Here is a 16,855-nt window from a genome sequence, read left to right on the forward strand (position 1 = left end):
ACGGTCTCATAGGTGGATCATCAACCATGTGCACCTGTAAGTTCCATGTGCCTGAGATTTTGATTTGTTTAGAGACCACTTTGTCCCAGTTGTAATCTAAATAAGCAGAATGCAAGATCTTTAGTCAAAACAGCCATATGTTTTCTTTTAGATTGATTCCTGTCGATGGATGAGAAGAACTGGAAGAGACCATTTCAAAACTAAGTTTAGCATCCTGTGAGCTCCAGAAGCTGCTTCTAAGCTCCTCCGATTTAATATCCGAAGTATGACCAAGGTGAGAATCGAAGGAAAGCACAACACAGCTCACAGTTTAATGGAAAGACACATTATTTTTTTTCTTCTAAAAGTCTGTACTCGATCATGTTACAATTCTAAACACAAATTTGCAGTATATCTGCATAACCACACATTGCATTTCTGGTGAAACCTGAAAGAATCCCCTTACCATACACAATGTACAACTATGTGGAGATAAAACACCACATGATAAAAGCATTTACCTAGTTGGTTGTGACTGCCCTCTTCATGACTTAGATGGTCTCTCCGCACAATCCTAAAAATGAAAACTTTTCGGATCTTCTGGTGGTTCATTGCAATTGGTAACATGAGCAAACAAGTGCAAGCTAGACCCATAAGATGAATCCTTAAATTTAGGGGACAGCATCAACTCATCCCTCGTCAATCACTGACAGTCTCCCTTTGAGCTACAACTTTTGAGGGTTGCTTACACCAGTAGGACTGGGCACATTGCGTGAACTCATGCTTGCGGTTTTTAGGAGTCGGCGGAATTCATTCAAGCTTATCCTGCCATCCTTGTCAATGTCAGCCTCCTCTAGTAGTGGGTCAATGGAGCCCCTCAAATATGTGTGCTGCAAATATAGTAGCACAAGTGAGAATCAGGTTCTAATTGTAACTTTTAAGTTGTTCAGTGTTATACAGGGACTGAACTTAGTCTCAAGCTTGGTATTAATCTACATCATCAAAAAATTCTAGAATTCAAAATGCAATTGTGCTGTAGTGTTTTTAAACCAGAACAATAATAATTAGGCAAACATACCATTTGAAGTTCTTCAGGTGTGATATATCCATCTCCATCCATGTCAAACTTATCAAAAGCAGATTGCGAAACTGATTGCCACTTTTCAGAATCATGTTCCACTAACTGATGCACATGCACGGTTGCTGCGACAAATTCAGAGAAATCTACTAGTCCATCTGTGTTACTGTCTATCTGCTCCAAAAGGATGAACAAGGACAAAAATTGTTCAGGCCCATGCATCCACCACAGAGCATGCAAAACAAGATTCTTTTTTAATTATGTTATTTTCTTTTAGAACTGGGATGGATGGAATATCATAGTGAGGAAGTTATGATTATGATTTCCATCTGATAGCGAATGTCTATAGGAAATAAGGAATATACAATTGCTTGACTATTTCCTACAATGTACCAAGTCATTCATCTTCTCACTTCAACTACATGTCACATCCTTGTTCTCCTCTATGGACATTGAATTTATGGCTGCACTAGTGATTGTAGCAACAAATGGTAAGAATAGTCCACCAATATATTATATCAACTTGCGGCTTGTGCTATGAAATTATCGATCCATAAAACCTTAAATTTGCATGTCAAGATAGAAGCTTTCAGTGTCATATGAACTCATCAGTTATAAATTATCAAACATGTAAAATAAACATACCTATGTCAAGTTTGATGGCGAAAATATATCAGATATATCTGATGTAGACTGTCAGCCGGCTAGGACAATTGTTAGACTAAACACTCAGACTTGTTTGGTACCTTCTAAATGTCATTAGTCCTACAACTAAATAAATTATCATAGAAACTTAGAAAGTGCAGATACATATAAAATGTAGACTTTATTTCTGTTCTTATGCAATATATCATCTCTCAAAAAACATAATTAGAGATAAGGCAATTCAATTTTGTTTCTACATATACTTTTAACCCCAAATGCCAAATCTTTGCTCTGTTTCAACTATCAGAACATATAACTAGAAACACCTGCCAGGAAAGTGCACACCGAGGGTTTAAATATCAGTAAGTAGAAACCCCTGCCAGGAAAGTGCATACCACAGGTTTAAATATCGGTACTGGGGCCCATCTTGGTTTGCTCCTAGGACAATATGAAATCGGGATTGGACAGTATGGTTAGGACAGATTGAAACAATTATTAACAAAAATAAAATGGAAAAAGATATGTCCAGGTCTGTCCATCTTGACTGTCCTAGTGCATCCCAACTGTATTGGGATGCAATTGGGATGGCCGGGACGTCTCGATTTGAGAGACAGCTGGTGTTCCGCACACATACTGGGTACCATTTTCTTCCTGAAATGGTATTATACTGGCCTGCCAATGCTGTCTGGACATGAATCCTTTATGCATACTATATTATTCAATGTTCAAGGAAGCATAGCACCGGAATGAAAGTTTGTAGGGGCATGGGCTTACCGCCTGAAGAATTTCTAGAACATCAGGTCCCTTCAATCTCCAAGGGAGATCTTTTGCAAGAGCCTGGACAAAATTGCTACAACGATTATGACTCTAAATTGAAAAGCATAAGATTTGCATAAACTTTAATCAAAAGTTAATAGCAATTGATTACTTCTCAGTGACTTCATGGCAAAAGGTTAAAGTAATGCTAAACTAATAAATGTATGTTGGTCTGATTGCTAAGAGACTCATCAATAGCATTAATATAAGCAGATTACAGATTAACAGGTCATTTCTTAGAGGAACTTAAGTACAAATTTCATACTGGTACAAGCTAGATATCACCATTTGTTCTTGTGACTCATAAAACAACCACACAACCCCACATAGGAAAAGATCCTTAAGAAAGTAAGAAAACAAGAGTTTTCCAGGGCATGCCAATTAAATATAGTTCGTTGTACCGGCCTGAACCGAACAGTATGGGGTGTACCGTACCGGTTTGGTACTGATATCTGGTATGGATAGTGTACCGATACTCGGTACACTAAAAAGATCCCGTACTATACCGTACCAACACATTGCTAGTATGGCACCGATACGGGGTTTGGTACCAAGAAGACGAATCTTGACTCCACATGTTATGTGAGAAGGAAAGCCACTCTCTGATTGAGCCTTTATATTTCCGTAAAAAGTTCTAACAACGATGATACCTAATACTCATTGCAGAAGAAACTTAACAAGTATTACATTTTCCAGCTGACAATCATTGAAAGAGAATCCTATTTCCCAAATATGCGTAGTCCTTTCATGATGTATGTTCTCGTAAAAGTAATCTGATATTGTTCAGGAGATAGCTCTCCACTTAAATTTTGGATTTTGTTGCAATAGCCTCTAAATGATCTTCTAAACTACAGAAATTTTAGATATTTCACAAAGAGTAATGCAGAAGATATGCTGATGCGAGGTGCAGGAAGGATATCTATCACTATCTTTTTAAGCAAACTATGATGCAAGGAGTATGGACCCATGACTCTAACATCATTGTACCCAGTGGGTATTATGACTTGTGGTCAAGGCTAAAAAGCACAAAACAAAACAATAAATAATTTCCTGCTAACATTAAATCACTGCAATTATGAAGTGTATATGAGTTAGGGATGATATTCACATACTTATCTGTCAAAATGATGCCAATACTATTTATTAAAATTAGTAGTTGTAGGCATCATATAAGTGGTCAAGAACTGTGTAGTAGTGGGAAATTTAGGTATCCAGATTTTTCAGTCTGCTTCCTGTATGCTTTCTAGGGTGCATGGGTACTGGATATACTAGAAATCGGACCAGAGGTGCTAATAAACCACTTGTGTATCCATTGCAGGAAAGCAGAAATTTACAATCTAAAGGCTCAAAATAGATACCTCCAAAAATGAAAATTAACGTAATGAGTTGGGATATAGTAATTAACCTTAACCTTAAGCAAATTATTTTATTCAATGCAGTTTCAGTTTTATGAACCAAAATTGGTTCCACTGAAGTTATAAACCTGGTTCTCGACATCATGTCAACTAGGGTGTAAATGGCACCCGAAAATTCAACAAGCCTATCTGATTATATTTTAATAATCCGATAACCATCCAATATAAGTTTCCAATAACCTTATTTGATCAAGGTTTACAATCTGATTTCTTATTGGATTAAACTTGCATATAGCTGCTTCATATATGAAAACCCGAAACCGTATATATATACACATGCTACATATATGTAATATTTATAAATATAGGAATATAAAGAGGATTGGCTTCATGATTTGCATTGATCCCTTAACTCTAGGATTGACTATCTGACCTGTATTGATTCCTGAACTCTCGCTCACTGCCATTTCAGTTCCCAAATCCTAGCCAACACTCAAATATCAATTCCGTTTGAATCAAATCAAACATAAATGGAAACCTAAATCTGTTTCTGAATTGATTCGATTTTGTTTTTTAAAACCAACAATTTACTTACCATATTACTGTTCATGGTTGTTGTACTTAATATTTTCTTAAAATCATAATTTTATTAAAAAAAATAAAAAATAATAGCAATAAGAAACATAGGATACAAGCTGTGCTAAATTGAACCTCAAAACTTCTTAAATCAGAACTCAAATCTAACTATTAATCAAGTCTGGATTTGAGGTAGGAGTTTACACATGTTGATGGATCCGAATCCGAATTCGCACTCCTATCTTATCGAGTTTAGATGCATACATAGCATGGATCCGACCTGGGTCCGACCATTTTACAACTACTAGCAAGGTAACTATAAACTCCACCCTCCTCCTTTGATATGAAAAGAGTAGAGACATGGAGGTTCCAGGATGTAAGTAAAGCATTTTGGCACATTTTAGTGTACCAGCTTGGAGCAAATATAAGAAACATAAAAGAGTGGACATGGTAGACATGCTAGTGCAGAAGGTCAACTACTATAATACGAGTTCAACTAGACAGGCAACTATGATTCTACTATCAAGGATAAGGTTAAGTGGTTAACAGAAGTGACATTTGGTATTTTTTAGCCATGTCAATGAGGTTTAGCTCCAGTAGGGTCTTCACAATATAACTGAAATGTATACATGACCTTCATAACCAACACATTCTTAACATAGATATCTCACAATCCAAAGAATTTCTGTTGTCTTTAACAAATGTTGAGTAACTGCACAGTATCTCATACCAAACCTCCATTCATGTTAATATCCAGTATCATAGTTAGGCAGCATTCTCTGACAAAATCAAAGATGTGCACCATGTGGTTGATAGAATGTACTCTGCTTTTTTGACTATGCTAGGTGTCACAGATAGATGGGAAAAAGTTTGCTGATTTATGTGTCATGAGTTGGATTCAACACATCCTTAAAATTGCAAGATAAAGCAAAAGCAGTAAAACAGGCACAAAATTTAACAACAGTATATAGCCAATACTTCAAGGAGGCTTCCAGCCTGATCAAAACACTAGCGATCTCATAAAGATTTCTAATTCCACTGACAATAAAATCTTTAGAGTAGCACCAACAAATAATAATGAAATTTAAAATGGCGTTCAATAACATCTGATTCGGTACCTCTTGAATGCCTTTCCAGCATGCAGAAAAAAGCATATTTTACTTCACTACTCTAGAGAGGTTTTGAAAAGAAAAATTTGCATTCTCTAACTTTGAGTGTGTACAAAGATTTTGAATCTCATTGATTTTTTCCCATTATTACTAATAGCATCAACAATAAGAGGTCAGCGCAGCAGTCTCTGATGGCATGTAAAGACTCAAGTTTTAGTTTTCCAGAAGAATGAAGACTTGTAAAAAGAAAACATTCTGCACTTTAATGAATTTAGATTGCATATCATTTTCTTCCCTTATAGATGCTTACCACGATGATATTTTCCATACCAGTTAAAAGTGATAAACTATGTAAAGGATCAACTGTTAGTTCCTCGGTCCCAATTTTTTAGACAGCAATATGAAGTTATGAACTGGTTGTTTTGTCAAAGAACTGCACCATTCCATATAGAAAACCTAAAAGCTGTTTATTTTGTAGCCTGGGTTTAAGTGGCAGGTACATAACTCCAGAGCCCTCAATAGGAAGTGTTGGTTTTATCTTTCATCATGGGTCAAGGAGGCATCTAGAGATTTCTATGGTCTTTGTGGGGGATTGCAATTGTCAGATGAGTATTGCAATTATACACTTTACAATAATCATCTAGCATAGTTCAAAATTTAAAGTTTTCTTTATTTTTCTTTATCAATCAGAAATAAAAAAAAACTACACTAGACAGCTACATTACAGAACGAAAATACTTGAAAGAATTGCCAAAATTGATGTTTTATTTAATAGGAAAATGTAGAAATCAGCCATTAGAAAGTCCATTGTTTAGCTCTACAAATATGTCATAGATGGTTCAGAAATACTATGTTCAACAACAGGGAATGATCTGGAAAAATGAAGTCATGAGACAGCAAAAGTTTTTTGGAATGAAAATAAATCCTTAATGGCTGGAAGGTAATGAATTTTTAAACATAGGAAAAACAAATTTGCAAAGAACACCATCAGACTTTATCAAATGACTTGTGGAGATTGTAATTTTCATGCTGAATATTAAGAGCCTACATGTCTCATTTCCTCAAGACTGATTGCACCATTTTTATCCACGTCAATTGCATCAAACTGGTCATGAAGAGCAGCCAGCTCGTCCTCATTTAGTGCACTTGCCAATGCCTGCATAGCTCATTCCATAGAAAAATTTCAAACAAGATACTTGCAATATACTTGTACAGATAATGTTTTATGCTTCAATTTTCGGAAATAGTTCAAATTTGTTTACCCTTAGTGCAAACTGCTTAAAACGGCTGTACTTCACAAATTGGCGCATGTTATTAAGCACAGATATATCTAACGGAATTTCTGATGCATCGCCCCCTTCTCTCACCCATGGATGTGCTGCAAAAGTGGGGGAGAAGAGGTCAGAAGCACATCAGTAAAGAAGCTAAGATAAGAAAAGAAATAACATGTAAAAAAAAAAAGATTGAAATTTCACAGTACAAGATCATTTATACGAGCTTGAGAAAACATTTTAAAGATTTAAATAGATAGCACTAGACACAAATTTTTCCCACAGAATTCCATGACAAAGCCTCAGAAGAGATGTTTTTAGTAATACAACAGCCAATGGAAACATTATGCATCTTCGACAGATTGCCTAGACTAAAATTTAAAGAGCTCAAATTAATACATACACAAAGCCTGAGCAGCAGTCAATCTTGTGCGAGGATCCTTCACTAATAACTTCTTTACAAAATCCTTGGCACTGTTGCTTATGCTTGGCCAAGGCTTCCGACGAAAATCTGGCTTGTTCTTTAGCACCTGCAAACCAACAGAATAAGAACAATACTGCAAACCAACGTAATGACAGCTAAATAAAGAACATGATATACACAGTTTTCGTCACATATCAATGAAATTTACAAGAGCTGTTAAATTGCATCTCTATAGATTAAAGGATTATTATTTATTAGTAATCCAAAAAATTAGTATCCGAAGATGATTACACAACCCAGGACCAAGTTTTATTATTGCAACAGCAAAGCATTGCAAGCAAATAGTAAGAAATCAGCACAAACGTTAATGTCACCATCACATTTGGGGTGGTTATGATCATATGATTTGATAAGAATATCACAGAAACTTGAATGGATTTTACCTCCCTGAGTATTCCGTCCTCAGTTTTATCCCAGAAGGGGCGCTTTCCACAAAGCAAAATGTAGGTTATGACACCTATGCTCCAAACATCTGATTCAGGACCAGACCTACGTTTCAGTACTTCTGGGGCCACATAGTAGGCACTGCCAACAATGTCACGGAATCTCTTCCCTGAAAAATGCCATACCTGAAATGTCATATCTATACAGCTACATATCAACTATTTCATCTCTCAAAAGTTCCAAATTCACATAAATATGCAGAAACACAGATTGAACAAAACATGGAAGTTTACAAAGATTGAAGATGCTTCCTATGCACACCTGGCTTGATAAAATTTGAAAGGCCAAAATCTGTTGCCTTCAGAGGAGAGTCCTTTTTTGTCGAATTGAAAAGGAAGTTCTGCAAAGGTCAAATGTGTAGGGTGTTGTACTGCCTAGTACACAAAACAAGCTTCAACTATGCCTAGATCAGAATTTCTAACAACTGCTTCATGCATTCAAACTCTACCTCAGGCTTCATGTCTCGATGTACCAAGCCATGCAAGTGACACTCAGCTGCAACTTTAAGCATCTGCCGCACTACTATTGCAGCATCTTTCTCAGTGTAACGGTTATCCTTTCTGCAGAAAATTTGTTCAAGATCAGCTCGGTTAAGCTAAAAAGTTATTAGATAGGTGCTCAAAGTATTAACAGGTAATGGAGTCTAAGCAACAAAAGTCATTCACATCTACACTTTGAAAGATAACTGTGATTGCATAAGAGGATATGTGATTTTTTTGTTTTAAATGAGTTCTTTTTTTAATTTAAAGAAAAGTAGGCAGTCTTACTTGGCCAATATTCGATCCAGCAATTCACCACCCTCACATAATCTGATAAAAAGTGCACAAGGCAAAAGTCATCAGCACCATCCTTTTTTAAAGAAGGAAACCCTAGTTGCTATTTCAGTAGAATAAGTGTATAACTCAACAAGCAGAATAGATAACAAAAATGTGAGAACATGGTTACCTCTGAAACAATGGAACTGCTCACATAAGGTTTGCTCTGTAAAAGCTTTAAAATACTCTCAGCAGAGAAGTCAAAGAATAGTGTTGAGATCAAACCCAACACCAAGATACAGCTTGTTGAGTTGCTCTAAAACATACCTGAACACTGACCATTTGGTGGCCAGGCCACAGGTCAACGATGTAAACATGGATTGACCCAGACAACTCAAATAAAGAAATTAATATAAATAAACAAGCCTGTGGACTGCAAAAGGTCCTCTAGCCATCCAGGTTGAGCTACAATTAGTTGAAACTAGGTTGTCTTTTACAAAATAGCACCTTATCCTAACCTGGCCTGTCCTACATTTTTTAACAAGTAACAGATCAAACAGATTGACCTTTTGAGGTAATCATAGGTTTTAAAACAATTAAGAGGCTCATGGAGCACTACAAAATAGTATTTTTTGCACATCCTACATTGATATATATGCTACATACCCAATTCATGAAGTATTGTAATGTCTACCAAGATAAACATCTTCAGCTGAAGATAGCAAATTACCAATATACCTCTTTCTTCTTTTTTTTTCATTTTTCCTTTTTTTTTTCAAGAAATACAGCATGAGTGCCACCTTCCAGGATCAACCTGGAATCTCTGCCCAGCGCATGCACTGGGGAGAGGAGCGCCAACTGGTGGTCCTGTTGGACGATATACCAGTAAAGAAGAATTTACCTTGCATTATCTCTTCGTTAGAAAGATAAGATAACACTTCTTAGAAAATTTCATGTTAAGATTTACCATATCAAAACAATAAAATGGCCCATATACACAACATCTGAATTCAGCAGCAAAAGTTTACTGGTTATAAACAAATAACAGAAACAGCAGGAATGAATGTGACAGTTCTAGAAAAGTTTTTACAAACAAGGAAGCAAGCAAATCATGTTTGATAGTGATCATAAAAGACAAGCAGAATGCAGTTTCCTGTATATCATGTTATATTTTAGTTTCATTTACGCAGATGAACATAAAATCATGAACATCCCCATAATGGGTCAATGAAAGATACTACCGTCTAGACAAATGACTGTTGAAACATGACTGCACAAGACAAGTAGTCTAATGATAAGAAAACTTACTCCATAACTATATAAACATAAGAATCATCTTCATATGCATTATGGAAGTGGACTACATTCTCGTGTCCTTTAAGGGCTTTGAGTATCTTCACTTCACGCTTGACATCCTCAACAGCAACAGGAAGGACCATCTTCCAAGAAACACATACACGTTATCCCGATCAATAAAATATTTACGAGCAGGTAATTCGATGCCTCATGAAATTCAAATATTCTCTACTGGTAGTTAAAGTTGATAAACATGGTAACAACTGTTCTGCCATTGTAAAATACAAATCAGCTGAAAAGCATATATGTGAGCTGCTTGGCTTCATTTACTTTTTCTTTCTTCAAAATGGGAGGCCATTATCTATATAATTCCAAATTTTGGGAATGTAACCTTATCAGCATGTTTCGGGGGCCAAAACAATGGGGAGTGATACTCTTCATCCAAAAGATAAACAATAGGGAAACAGTTTTTCTTGTAAACAAAATGCATGAAATATTTTCAATCTGGAGTTCTTGTTGTATCATTAGACAAAAGACAAATAAATAAACACATCAAACTATTGAACAGTATTTTTTTGAAAAGAAAATGAAACAATAGAACAAATTTCATCATCAATAATAGAGAGATAAAATTCATACACACAAAATTAATGATGGAAATCCTTAGGACATTCCAAGGCTTGATGAAGTGCATGTTACTTAACTTACTCAGGATTAGCAATATGTGCAACAATAGCCTAAGATGCAGGTACTTTCTGATTAAACTTGTCCAATTGTGCATGCTTAGATTTAGATTAGGAGAAGATTTATAACAGCTTTCTATTTTAAAAAATGCTTTCTGATGACCTTTTTTCTATTTAAAATAAAGGGAAACGAGAAATTTATTGCCACTTGTCATATGGCATGTCTTGTCCGATATGCACACACTTCGGTAAGTTCGTACCAACAATAGTGCACTATTGGCACAGCAAGTATGAGGTTACGCCAAACCATACAGCATTTGTGCATAAGCACCTTTGGATCAACTACCTACAGGAAGTGCTCTTGCTGCGCCCGACTATTTTCCTTTTTTTTTTTTCATAGAATTGGTTGGGCGAAGTTGGGTGCTGTAGGGATGTTGGGAAGAACTGCTGCTTCTTTTTCTAGATTGGAACAACAGACATGCAATGGATGTTGCATAACATGGTAGTGGCTCGAGACGATCAGCGAAACCTTGATTGCCTTTCCAGGAATCATACATTGTTAAACCTTGAGGGTTCTACATAAACTATAACATAAATCTAGAACTGGTCTACACAATAAAGTTAGGAGGATTATAAAAAGGATAATAAGAAGTTTCCTCAGCACTGAAAGATCAAATGTTTGGTCTATAATTTTTGTTTGATGTAGTGTACCTTTCTGGTATGCTATCTTTTGATCCTTTTGTGGAGCAAGGTATAGGCTAAATTTCTGTAGCTAGTATTATTGCAACACATATTAATTTTGTTTAAAAGAACTTTAGATAGTAGTAAACTCGCAGCATTTCCATTGTCAGACTACAAATTCACAAGAATTACTGCTAACAGTTCCTCCATCTGTCATAATCAACAGATGCAACTATGCAGGGCATCCACACTGATTTGAAGCTTGAATGGGGGTGAGTTCTTCGTTGGTGATTAAGTAGGGAATTCCAATGTACCAATATAGTGCAAATTGATGCAACAAATAGTTAACTACTTGCATCAATGCATGCGGGAGTCGAGAAATCGAAGGAAAAACAAAAGGCATGACTTCAAAACTATATTATGCAGAATTAGTATCATGATCTTCCCACTTTTCTTAAGGATCAAGAAATATGTATTTCTCTCTGATACCAATGCAAATCTCCAGTTTAAGTCACTCAATCAAATATATGTAAAAAATCCAGCAAGAAAGAAACTTTCTGCAAAAGAGGAAAAAATAAATACCCCAGGTTCTGGGGAATTACCTTGCTCTTGTCGATCCTTTTGACGGCCACCCGTTCCCCACCGGCCTTATCGGTGGCGACGAAGGTGTACCCGAACTGGCCGTGCCCCAGGAACTTCCCGATCGCGTACCGGCTCTCGAAATCCTTGTCGTACCCAAAGTCGGTCCTTTTCCCATACGGCACCTTCCCTGCCGCGTCCTGCTGCTTACCCGGTCGGTTCTGCGCCGCCGGATGGCCCTGTTGCACGCCGGCGGCGGAGGCGTTGCTGCTGTTGGAGCCGCTGACCTTGGCGGCACACGACAAGCACGAGCCCATCGCCTCCTCTTCCTCCGCCTCAAAGAGATTACCATCAACACATCCCAAAACGCTGAATACTTACCCCCTCAAAAAAGAAAAAAAGCTCAAAACTTCCAAGTAAGGAGAAGGCTAAAAGGGTGAGATATAGACGGATCGAAGGGGAAAGAGAGATTTGAGGAGGGAGAGGAAAGATGGGAGATGGTCGGAGAGGGGGAGGAGCCCTGATCCTCTTGTCGATCCTCTCAACCAGAAACCGACAAAGGAGGAGACTTTGTTTGAAGCTGGTTTCGAAGGGAGACTTGCTTCCTCGTCCGCGTCCTCGTCCGCTGTGCGGGTGGATGGAATTAATTAATAAAGTAAAAATAATGGAGATGGAGGGGAGAGTGTGCGCGAGGAAATGGGGAAGAAAGGACAAGTAAAAATAAAAAATTATTTTTTTCCTGTGTCGCGATTACGGTTGTTTTGGTATTCAATCGTAAAAAAAAAAAGAAAAAAAAGGAAAACTAAAACTTCTAAACTTTTCTCTTGGCGTCGGCTCTCTCGTCGCTGCCGGCTGCACTTTTTCTCTATCGCCCGTTTATTTTATTCTTTGGAGTCGGGTTTTTTTATTTTTCTCTTGTCTAAGGTTTTTTTTTTTCTGCAACGGTAACTCATAATTATATTTTTTTAAATAAAATATAATAAATTTTGAAGCATCCTAGAGATCCTTCTCACTGATTTAGAAAACTTCTAATAATTTACCATATTCGAAACCATTCAATCCACTGTCCTATATATAAATATTCTCGGTCTGAAAAACAACATCTTTATTTATCATTGTCTAAATATTTCGAAGCAAAAGATAATAATTGATTATACCACCGATGCACCTTTAGAACCAGTCCAATCTGCCATCACCTTCATATGAGAAATAAATATATCATGGCACCTACTGGCTACAGTTACTCTAGAGTTTGAATTTTTGATCACAAAGTTTTATTTTTTTTTCTAATATACATCCATCATTGTTGTTGGGAAAATTCAAAGTTGATGTTGGGAAAAATTGAAAATAGAAGCTCTCGGTGATAAATACCGTCAGTACTTATCGGTTTGCGTTGCCGTTGTTGAAAGGCATCGCGCACAGGATCCAACAAACTCATCCGTGAGCGCGCTTACCCTGCCGCTTGGTGAGAGTTTGGAGGCGAGTGGGGTCGGAATCACACATGTGAACAAATGGGAACATACAGAAAAAAGAACCCTAGGCAGTTTGGATGTCAATCACGTGGCTCCACGTGTGCATTGGCCGACAAGTCACTTTTCCTAAAAGTCAGTATTCTTTTAGATATGCTGACTGCTGTCCAGTGGAAACAAAGACTTTTTCAGTAAGGCTGTGAGGTTAATAAACCCGTGCATAATAAAAGTGGCAATCAAGCCGGATCGGATAAGATACACAGATTTCGACCTATTTATTAAATCGATCAAAAATTACAATCTAAAATATGTTATATTTAATAAATAGAGAATCTGGCCTGTTAGGCCAGCTCAATCTGATATGTTTAACCTATTTAATAAATAGGTATGTAATCTAACCCAGCTTATTTAATATGTGGCAATGAGGAATTCTTGGCATGAACCCTACCAGACGAATTAATTACACATTGCCAAACTAAATCATAAGATTAACGACAACAAATCAAACTAATACTAAGCAAAATATGATCACACATTTTATGCTACAACAGTTAGAAGGCACCATGCTCATCTTTTACAATGGTACTAAGAAAAAAAATGAGAAGAATATACAATAGAAAGCCTTCAAATGAAATAGAGTGACTCCTAGATGAACATCAAACTACTCTTTATTGGAAACACTAGGGGTTTCATCCTCCAGCCAAGTTGCTTGCCACTACTTGTCATAGAAGGTTGTTTCCTCAAGAAGCTTCTTCAGAGTATCAATGTTTTCATTCTTTCTTATAAGCAGCACCCTAGCAACAGCTATAAGTAATAGAGTTTTGCAAAAGAAATTACCCATCTGATCAACAAGACCCATGCTTGTCAAGCTATCCACGAAGGAAGCCATAAAAAACCCAATCATCGCAGCACAACCTGCATAAACATAAATGTTGAGATAAGTTAAAATGAATTGATAGAAATTAATGGGTCTAAAAATCTAGAAAGGATAGAAGCAAAACCAACCATTAAGCAGTTCAGCTTCAGGCAGGTGGAACCTTTTAACCCATAGACTAACATCTCATTCAGCTATATAATCATGTGACAAGACAAAAAAAAAGTAAGCAAATTGATAGCATCCCGCGCGAGGGTGTTAAGTGAGATAGATTTGATATTCATATGTATCCAAGACAGATAAAAGTAGAAAAAATCGCAAATGAACATATTAGAAGAAATTCAGGTTGTAGAAGTAAGAGTTTAGAACATATTGGCCAACAATATTCAGTATGTGGTAACCTGAAGAGTTCCATAAGATAAATAGTCACAAACTAAAATGCTCAAGTCAGAAAAGATATGCACTTTACGAGCAAATCCAAAGCATGGTCTCTGACAAAATCGTTTTCAAGCATAAGCAACATTTAATAACAATAAGTTGTATGGTATAGATAGAATTAAAAGGTAATCAGACCTCAACATCAGAGTTGCCCTTATCAAGTTGGCGATACATGTAGAATTCCCAAGGAAATGCAGGCTTTTGAATATGCAAAAAAGGATAATCTGGTAAAATATAATTCTGAAAAATCATGACAACTCCAAGAAAAAATGCAGATGAGAGCAGGAATAACCTTTAGTGCAACCACATCATCAGGATTGCTGTCAATGTAAGCTTTATATACTTGAGCAAATCCACCTAGCCTGAATAGCCTCCGATCTGTATTTACTGTTACCTTCAAACATCACACAATGGGGATAAATATTAGAAGGTTTCGGGACTCAATTTTTTGTAAATACATCTTTAAGAAGGATAGTGGTAAGTATTCTAGACTCAATTTTTTGTGAAATTTGTTCAGAGTTTTTATAGAAGAAGATCCCTGCCTAAAGAGTTGCTTATTTGAAAACAACAGTATATTGAATATGCATCGAGAAAACATCAAGGATTCTTTAATCAATTATAATTTGTTCAATGACTTCAAGAACTAGTTGCATCAATTCATTTCTACATTAGATATTCATAAACATAAGTCTGACATCTACTTTCTCAAACAATGAACTATCACCAATACCAGTAGAATTTGAAGATATTGCATGGTTGAAGATAGAATGGAATTATTAGCTGAAATAATAATGAGGACATACCTGAAAGGCTGAAATTAAATCCCTCACCAATACCACTACTCTACAGGACTACTCAAGGCCCACATCATTTTTTGAGGAGGAAACAATTAAGCAACAGTTGAATTTTCATAGAGATAAAAATAGAGATACACAGATCACGGATCTAAGTATCTAAGTATCTAACAAAAGGCCAAATGTATGAAATCAAATGCTAGAAATCAACACAGATCTAAGTATCCAACAAAGACAACCTACTAAAATTATTCATCTACACAACCAAGTAACCAACAGTCCGACACAGATCTAACAAAAGAATATCTTAATAACAAAATTAAAATAAAAAAAGAATGAAAATAAGAAAACGGACCTAGTCTTGTAGAATAGCTCCTCACGTTGAAGATTGAGGATACCTTCAACCTTGATCTCCTATTTCACAAAGGGACAACACTGCAATATATTAAGCAAACTATAAATGACCAATAAAAGAGAAAAATAAGAAAGGGGTTGAGGTTTGAGGAAGATGATGAAGGTTTTGAGAGAGTTAGGATTTGAAATGAGAGATTAGATCTAAATTCTAGAAGAAGAAGAGATCTAATCCTCTAAAAGCCACCTCCCCCCGCCCGACACAAAAGGAGCCATGCAACCGCCTCCAATATCCCAGTGAACACTTAAACTGCCACCACCACCTTTAGCACCACCACCAAGACCACATTTTTATTTCAAAAAGAGTAATAACATCAAACATAGTTATATTTAAAATAAAAAAGGAAATATTTTTTTGAAATTTAAATTTTAAAATAAGAAATAATTTTTTTGTTTTTTTCTTTCAAAATTAAAAAAGGTGCATCGACATTGTTTAATCAAATGATAATAATTAATGCTATCACTGCTTTCTCATTTCTTTTTTCAAGAATCCTACAACCCATTCAGCCGTTTGTGCCAGCCCATTAGAAACAGGTTCAATTGATCATCTGCTTACTATTCGAGAAACACGCGAGAAGAGATCTAGTTGATGGCTACGAGTGGAAGCAATTCACAAGTTCATTGCATCCACCTCATAGTCCATCAAGGCCCATTTCATCAGTGTCTGTCCAGTCAACACATGAAGACGCACAGCCCACAGCCCATCTCAAATACCTCCTATACGTGCTTACGAAAAAAACACCACCTGGTGGGCCTCCCTCTCTCTTAAGTCTAACTCAATCGGTGACTTGGTTGCTCGCCCGTCCTATCAGGCGCCGCGCACCGCAATCCGAATCCAACTCTACCAGCCCACTGCAAATGTGGCGCCCGCCTGGGCCTGCCACGACTCCATTTCCGTCACTCCACCTTCATCACAATTCGCAACCATGACCTTAGAAAAAAAAAAAGAGGCAAATTCCTTCCTTTGCTTTCCACAAGCATCGACCCACTTCCAACGCCGAAGTATAGCATCAATTCCTCGCACGCGTTCGAGCGATGATCATCCCAAAAGAATCTCGCCACCTTTCCATATTCTCGTGCCCCAACCAAGGCATCCCCGAAGGCCATTTATAGGCTTG

The 16,855-nt window shown here is 36.8% G+C and overlaps 1 protein-coding gene and 1 long non-coding RNA gene across 9 annotated transcripts; both read right to left on the minus strand.

Annotated features, from left to right (window-relative positions):
* Positions 1 to 309: 309 nt before the first annotated feature.
* LOC103703874 (calcium-dependent protein kinase 18-like) lies at positions 310 to 12,378 on the minus strand. Of its 5 annotated transcripts, none has more exons than XM_008786894.4 (12): positions 11,775 to 12,370; positions 9,821 to 9,951; positions 8,525 to 8,566; positions 8,206 to 8,317; positions 8,019 to 8,097; positions 7,697 to 7,866; positions 7,233 to 7,359; positions 6,821 to 6,936; positions 6,607 to 6,714; positions 2,477 to 2,539; positions 1,058 to 1,231; positions 310 to 869 (listed from the first exon to the last, which is right to left on the minus strand). In XM_008786894.4, the coding sequence occupies exons 1-12, from the start codon at positions 12,066 to 12,068 to the stop codon at positions 705 to 707; spliced, it is 1,581 nt and encodes a 526-aa protein (XP_008785116.2). In that variant the 5' UTR covers positions 12,069 to 12,370; the 3' UTR covers positions 310 to 704. The 5 variants fall into 5 exon arrangements, with proteins under 5 accessions (XP_008785116.2, XP_038974560.1, XP_008785120.2 ...); XM_008786898.4 differs by lacking the exon at positions 310 to 869 and adding an exon at positions 2,098 to 2,140 and having other exon boundaries at positions 1,098 to 1,231; positions 11,775 to 12,376; XM_039118632.1 differs by lacking the exon at positions 9,821 to 9,951 and having other exon boundaries at positions 11,775 to 12,372.
* A 749-nt stretch (positions 12,379 to 13,127) lies between these two features.
* Positions 13,128 to 16,006, minus strand: LOC120105885. 4 transcript variants are annotated; one of them, XR_005508138.1, is made up of 6 exons: positions 15,682 to 16,003; positions 14,825 to 14,926; positions 14,668 to 14,730; positions 14,226 to 14,288; positions 14,058 to 14,135; positions 13,128 to 13,383 (listed from the first exon to the last, which is right to left on the minus strand). It is a non-coding gene; the product is annotated as an uncharacterized LOC120105885 (long non-coding RNA). The 4 variants fall into 4 exon arrangements; XR_005508136.1 differs by lacking the exon at positions 13,128 to 13,383 and having other exon boundaries at positions 13,709 to 14,135; positions 15,682 to 15,761; positions 15,925 to 16,006; XR_005508137.1 differs by lacking the exon at positions 13,128 to 13,383 and having other exon boundaries at positions 13,709 to 14,135; positions 14,825 to 14,919; positions 15,682 to 16,002.
* Positions 16,007 to 16,855: the final 849 nt, after the last annotated feature.

The sequence above is a fragment of the Phoenix dactylifera genome, unplaced genomic scaffold, assembly GCF_009389715.1.
Source record: "Phoenix dactylifera cultivar Barhee BC4 unplaced genomic scaffold, palm_55x_up_171113_PBpolish2nd_filt_p 000388F, whole genome shotgun sequence".
Lineage (NCBI taxonomy): Eukaryota > Viridiplantae > Streptophyta > Magnoliopsida > Arecales > Arecaceae > Phoenix > Phoenix dactylifera.

Coding starts and splice junctions, on each gene's coding strand:
- LOC103703874 (XM_008786894.4), bottom strand. CDS start 12,068: ATGGGCTCGTGCTTGTCGTGTGCCGCCAAGGTCAGCGGCTCCAACAGC. Junction 9,952..11,774: donor AAAGGATCGACAAGAGCAAG/GTAATTCCCCAG, acceptor GTTTCTTGGAAG/ATGGTCCTTCCTGTTGCTGT. Junction 7,360..7,696: donor AGGACGGAATACTCAGGGAG/GTAAAATCCATT, acceptor GTTGGTTTGCAG/GTGCTAAAGAACAAGCCAGA.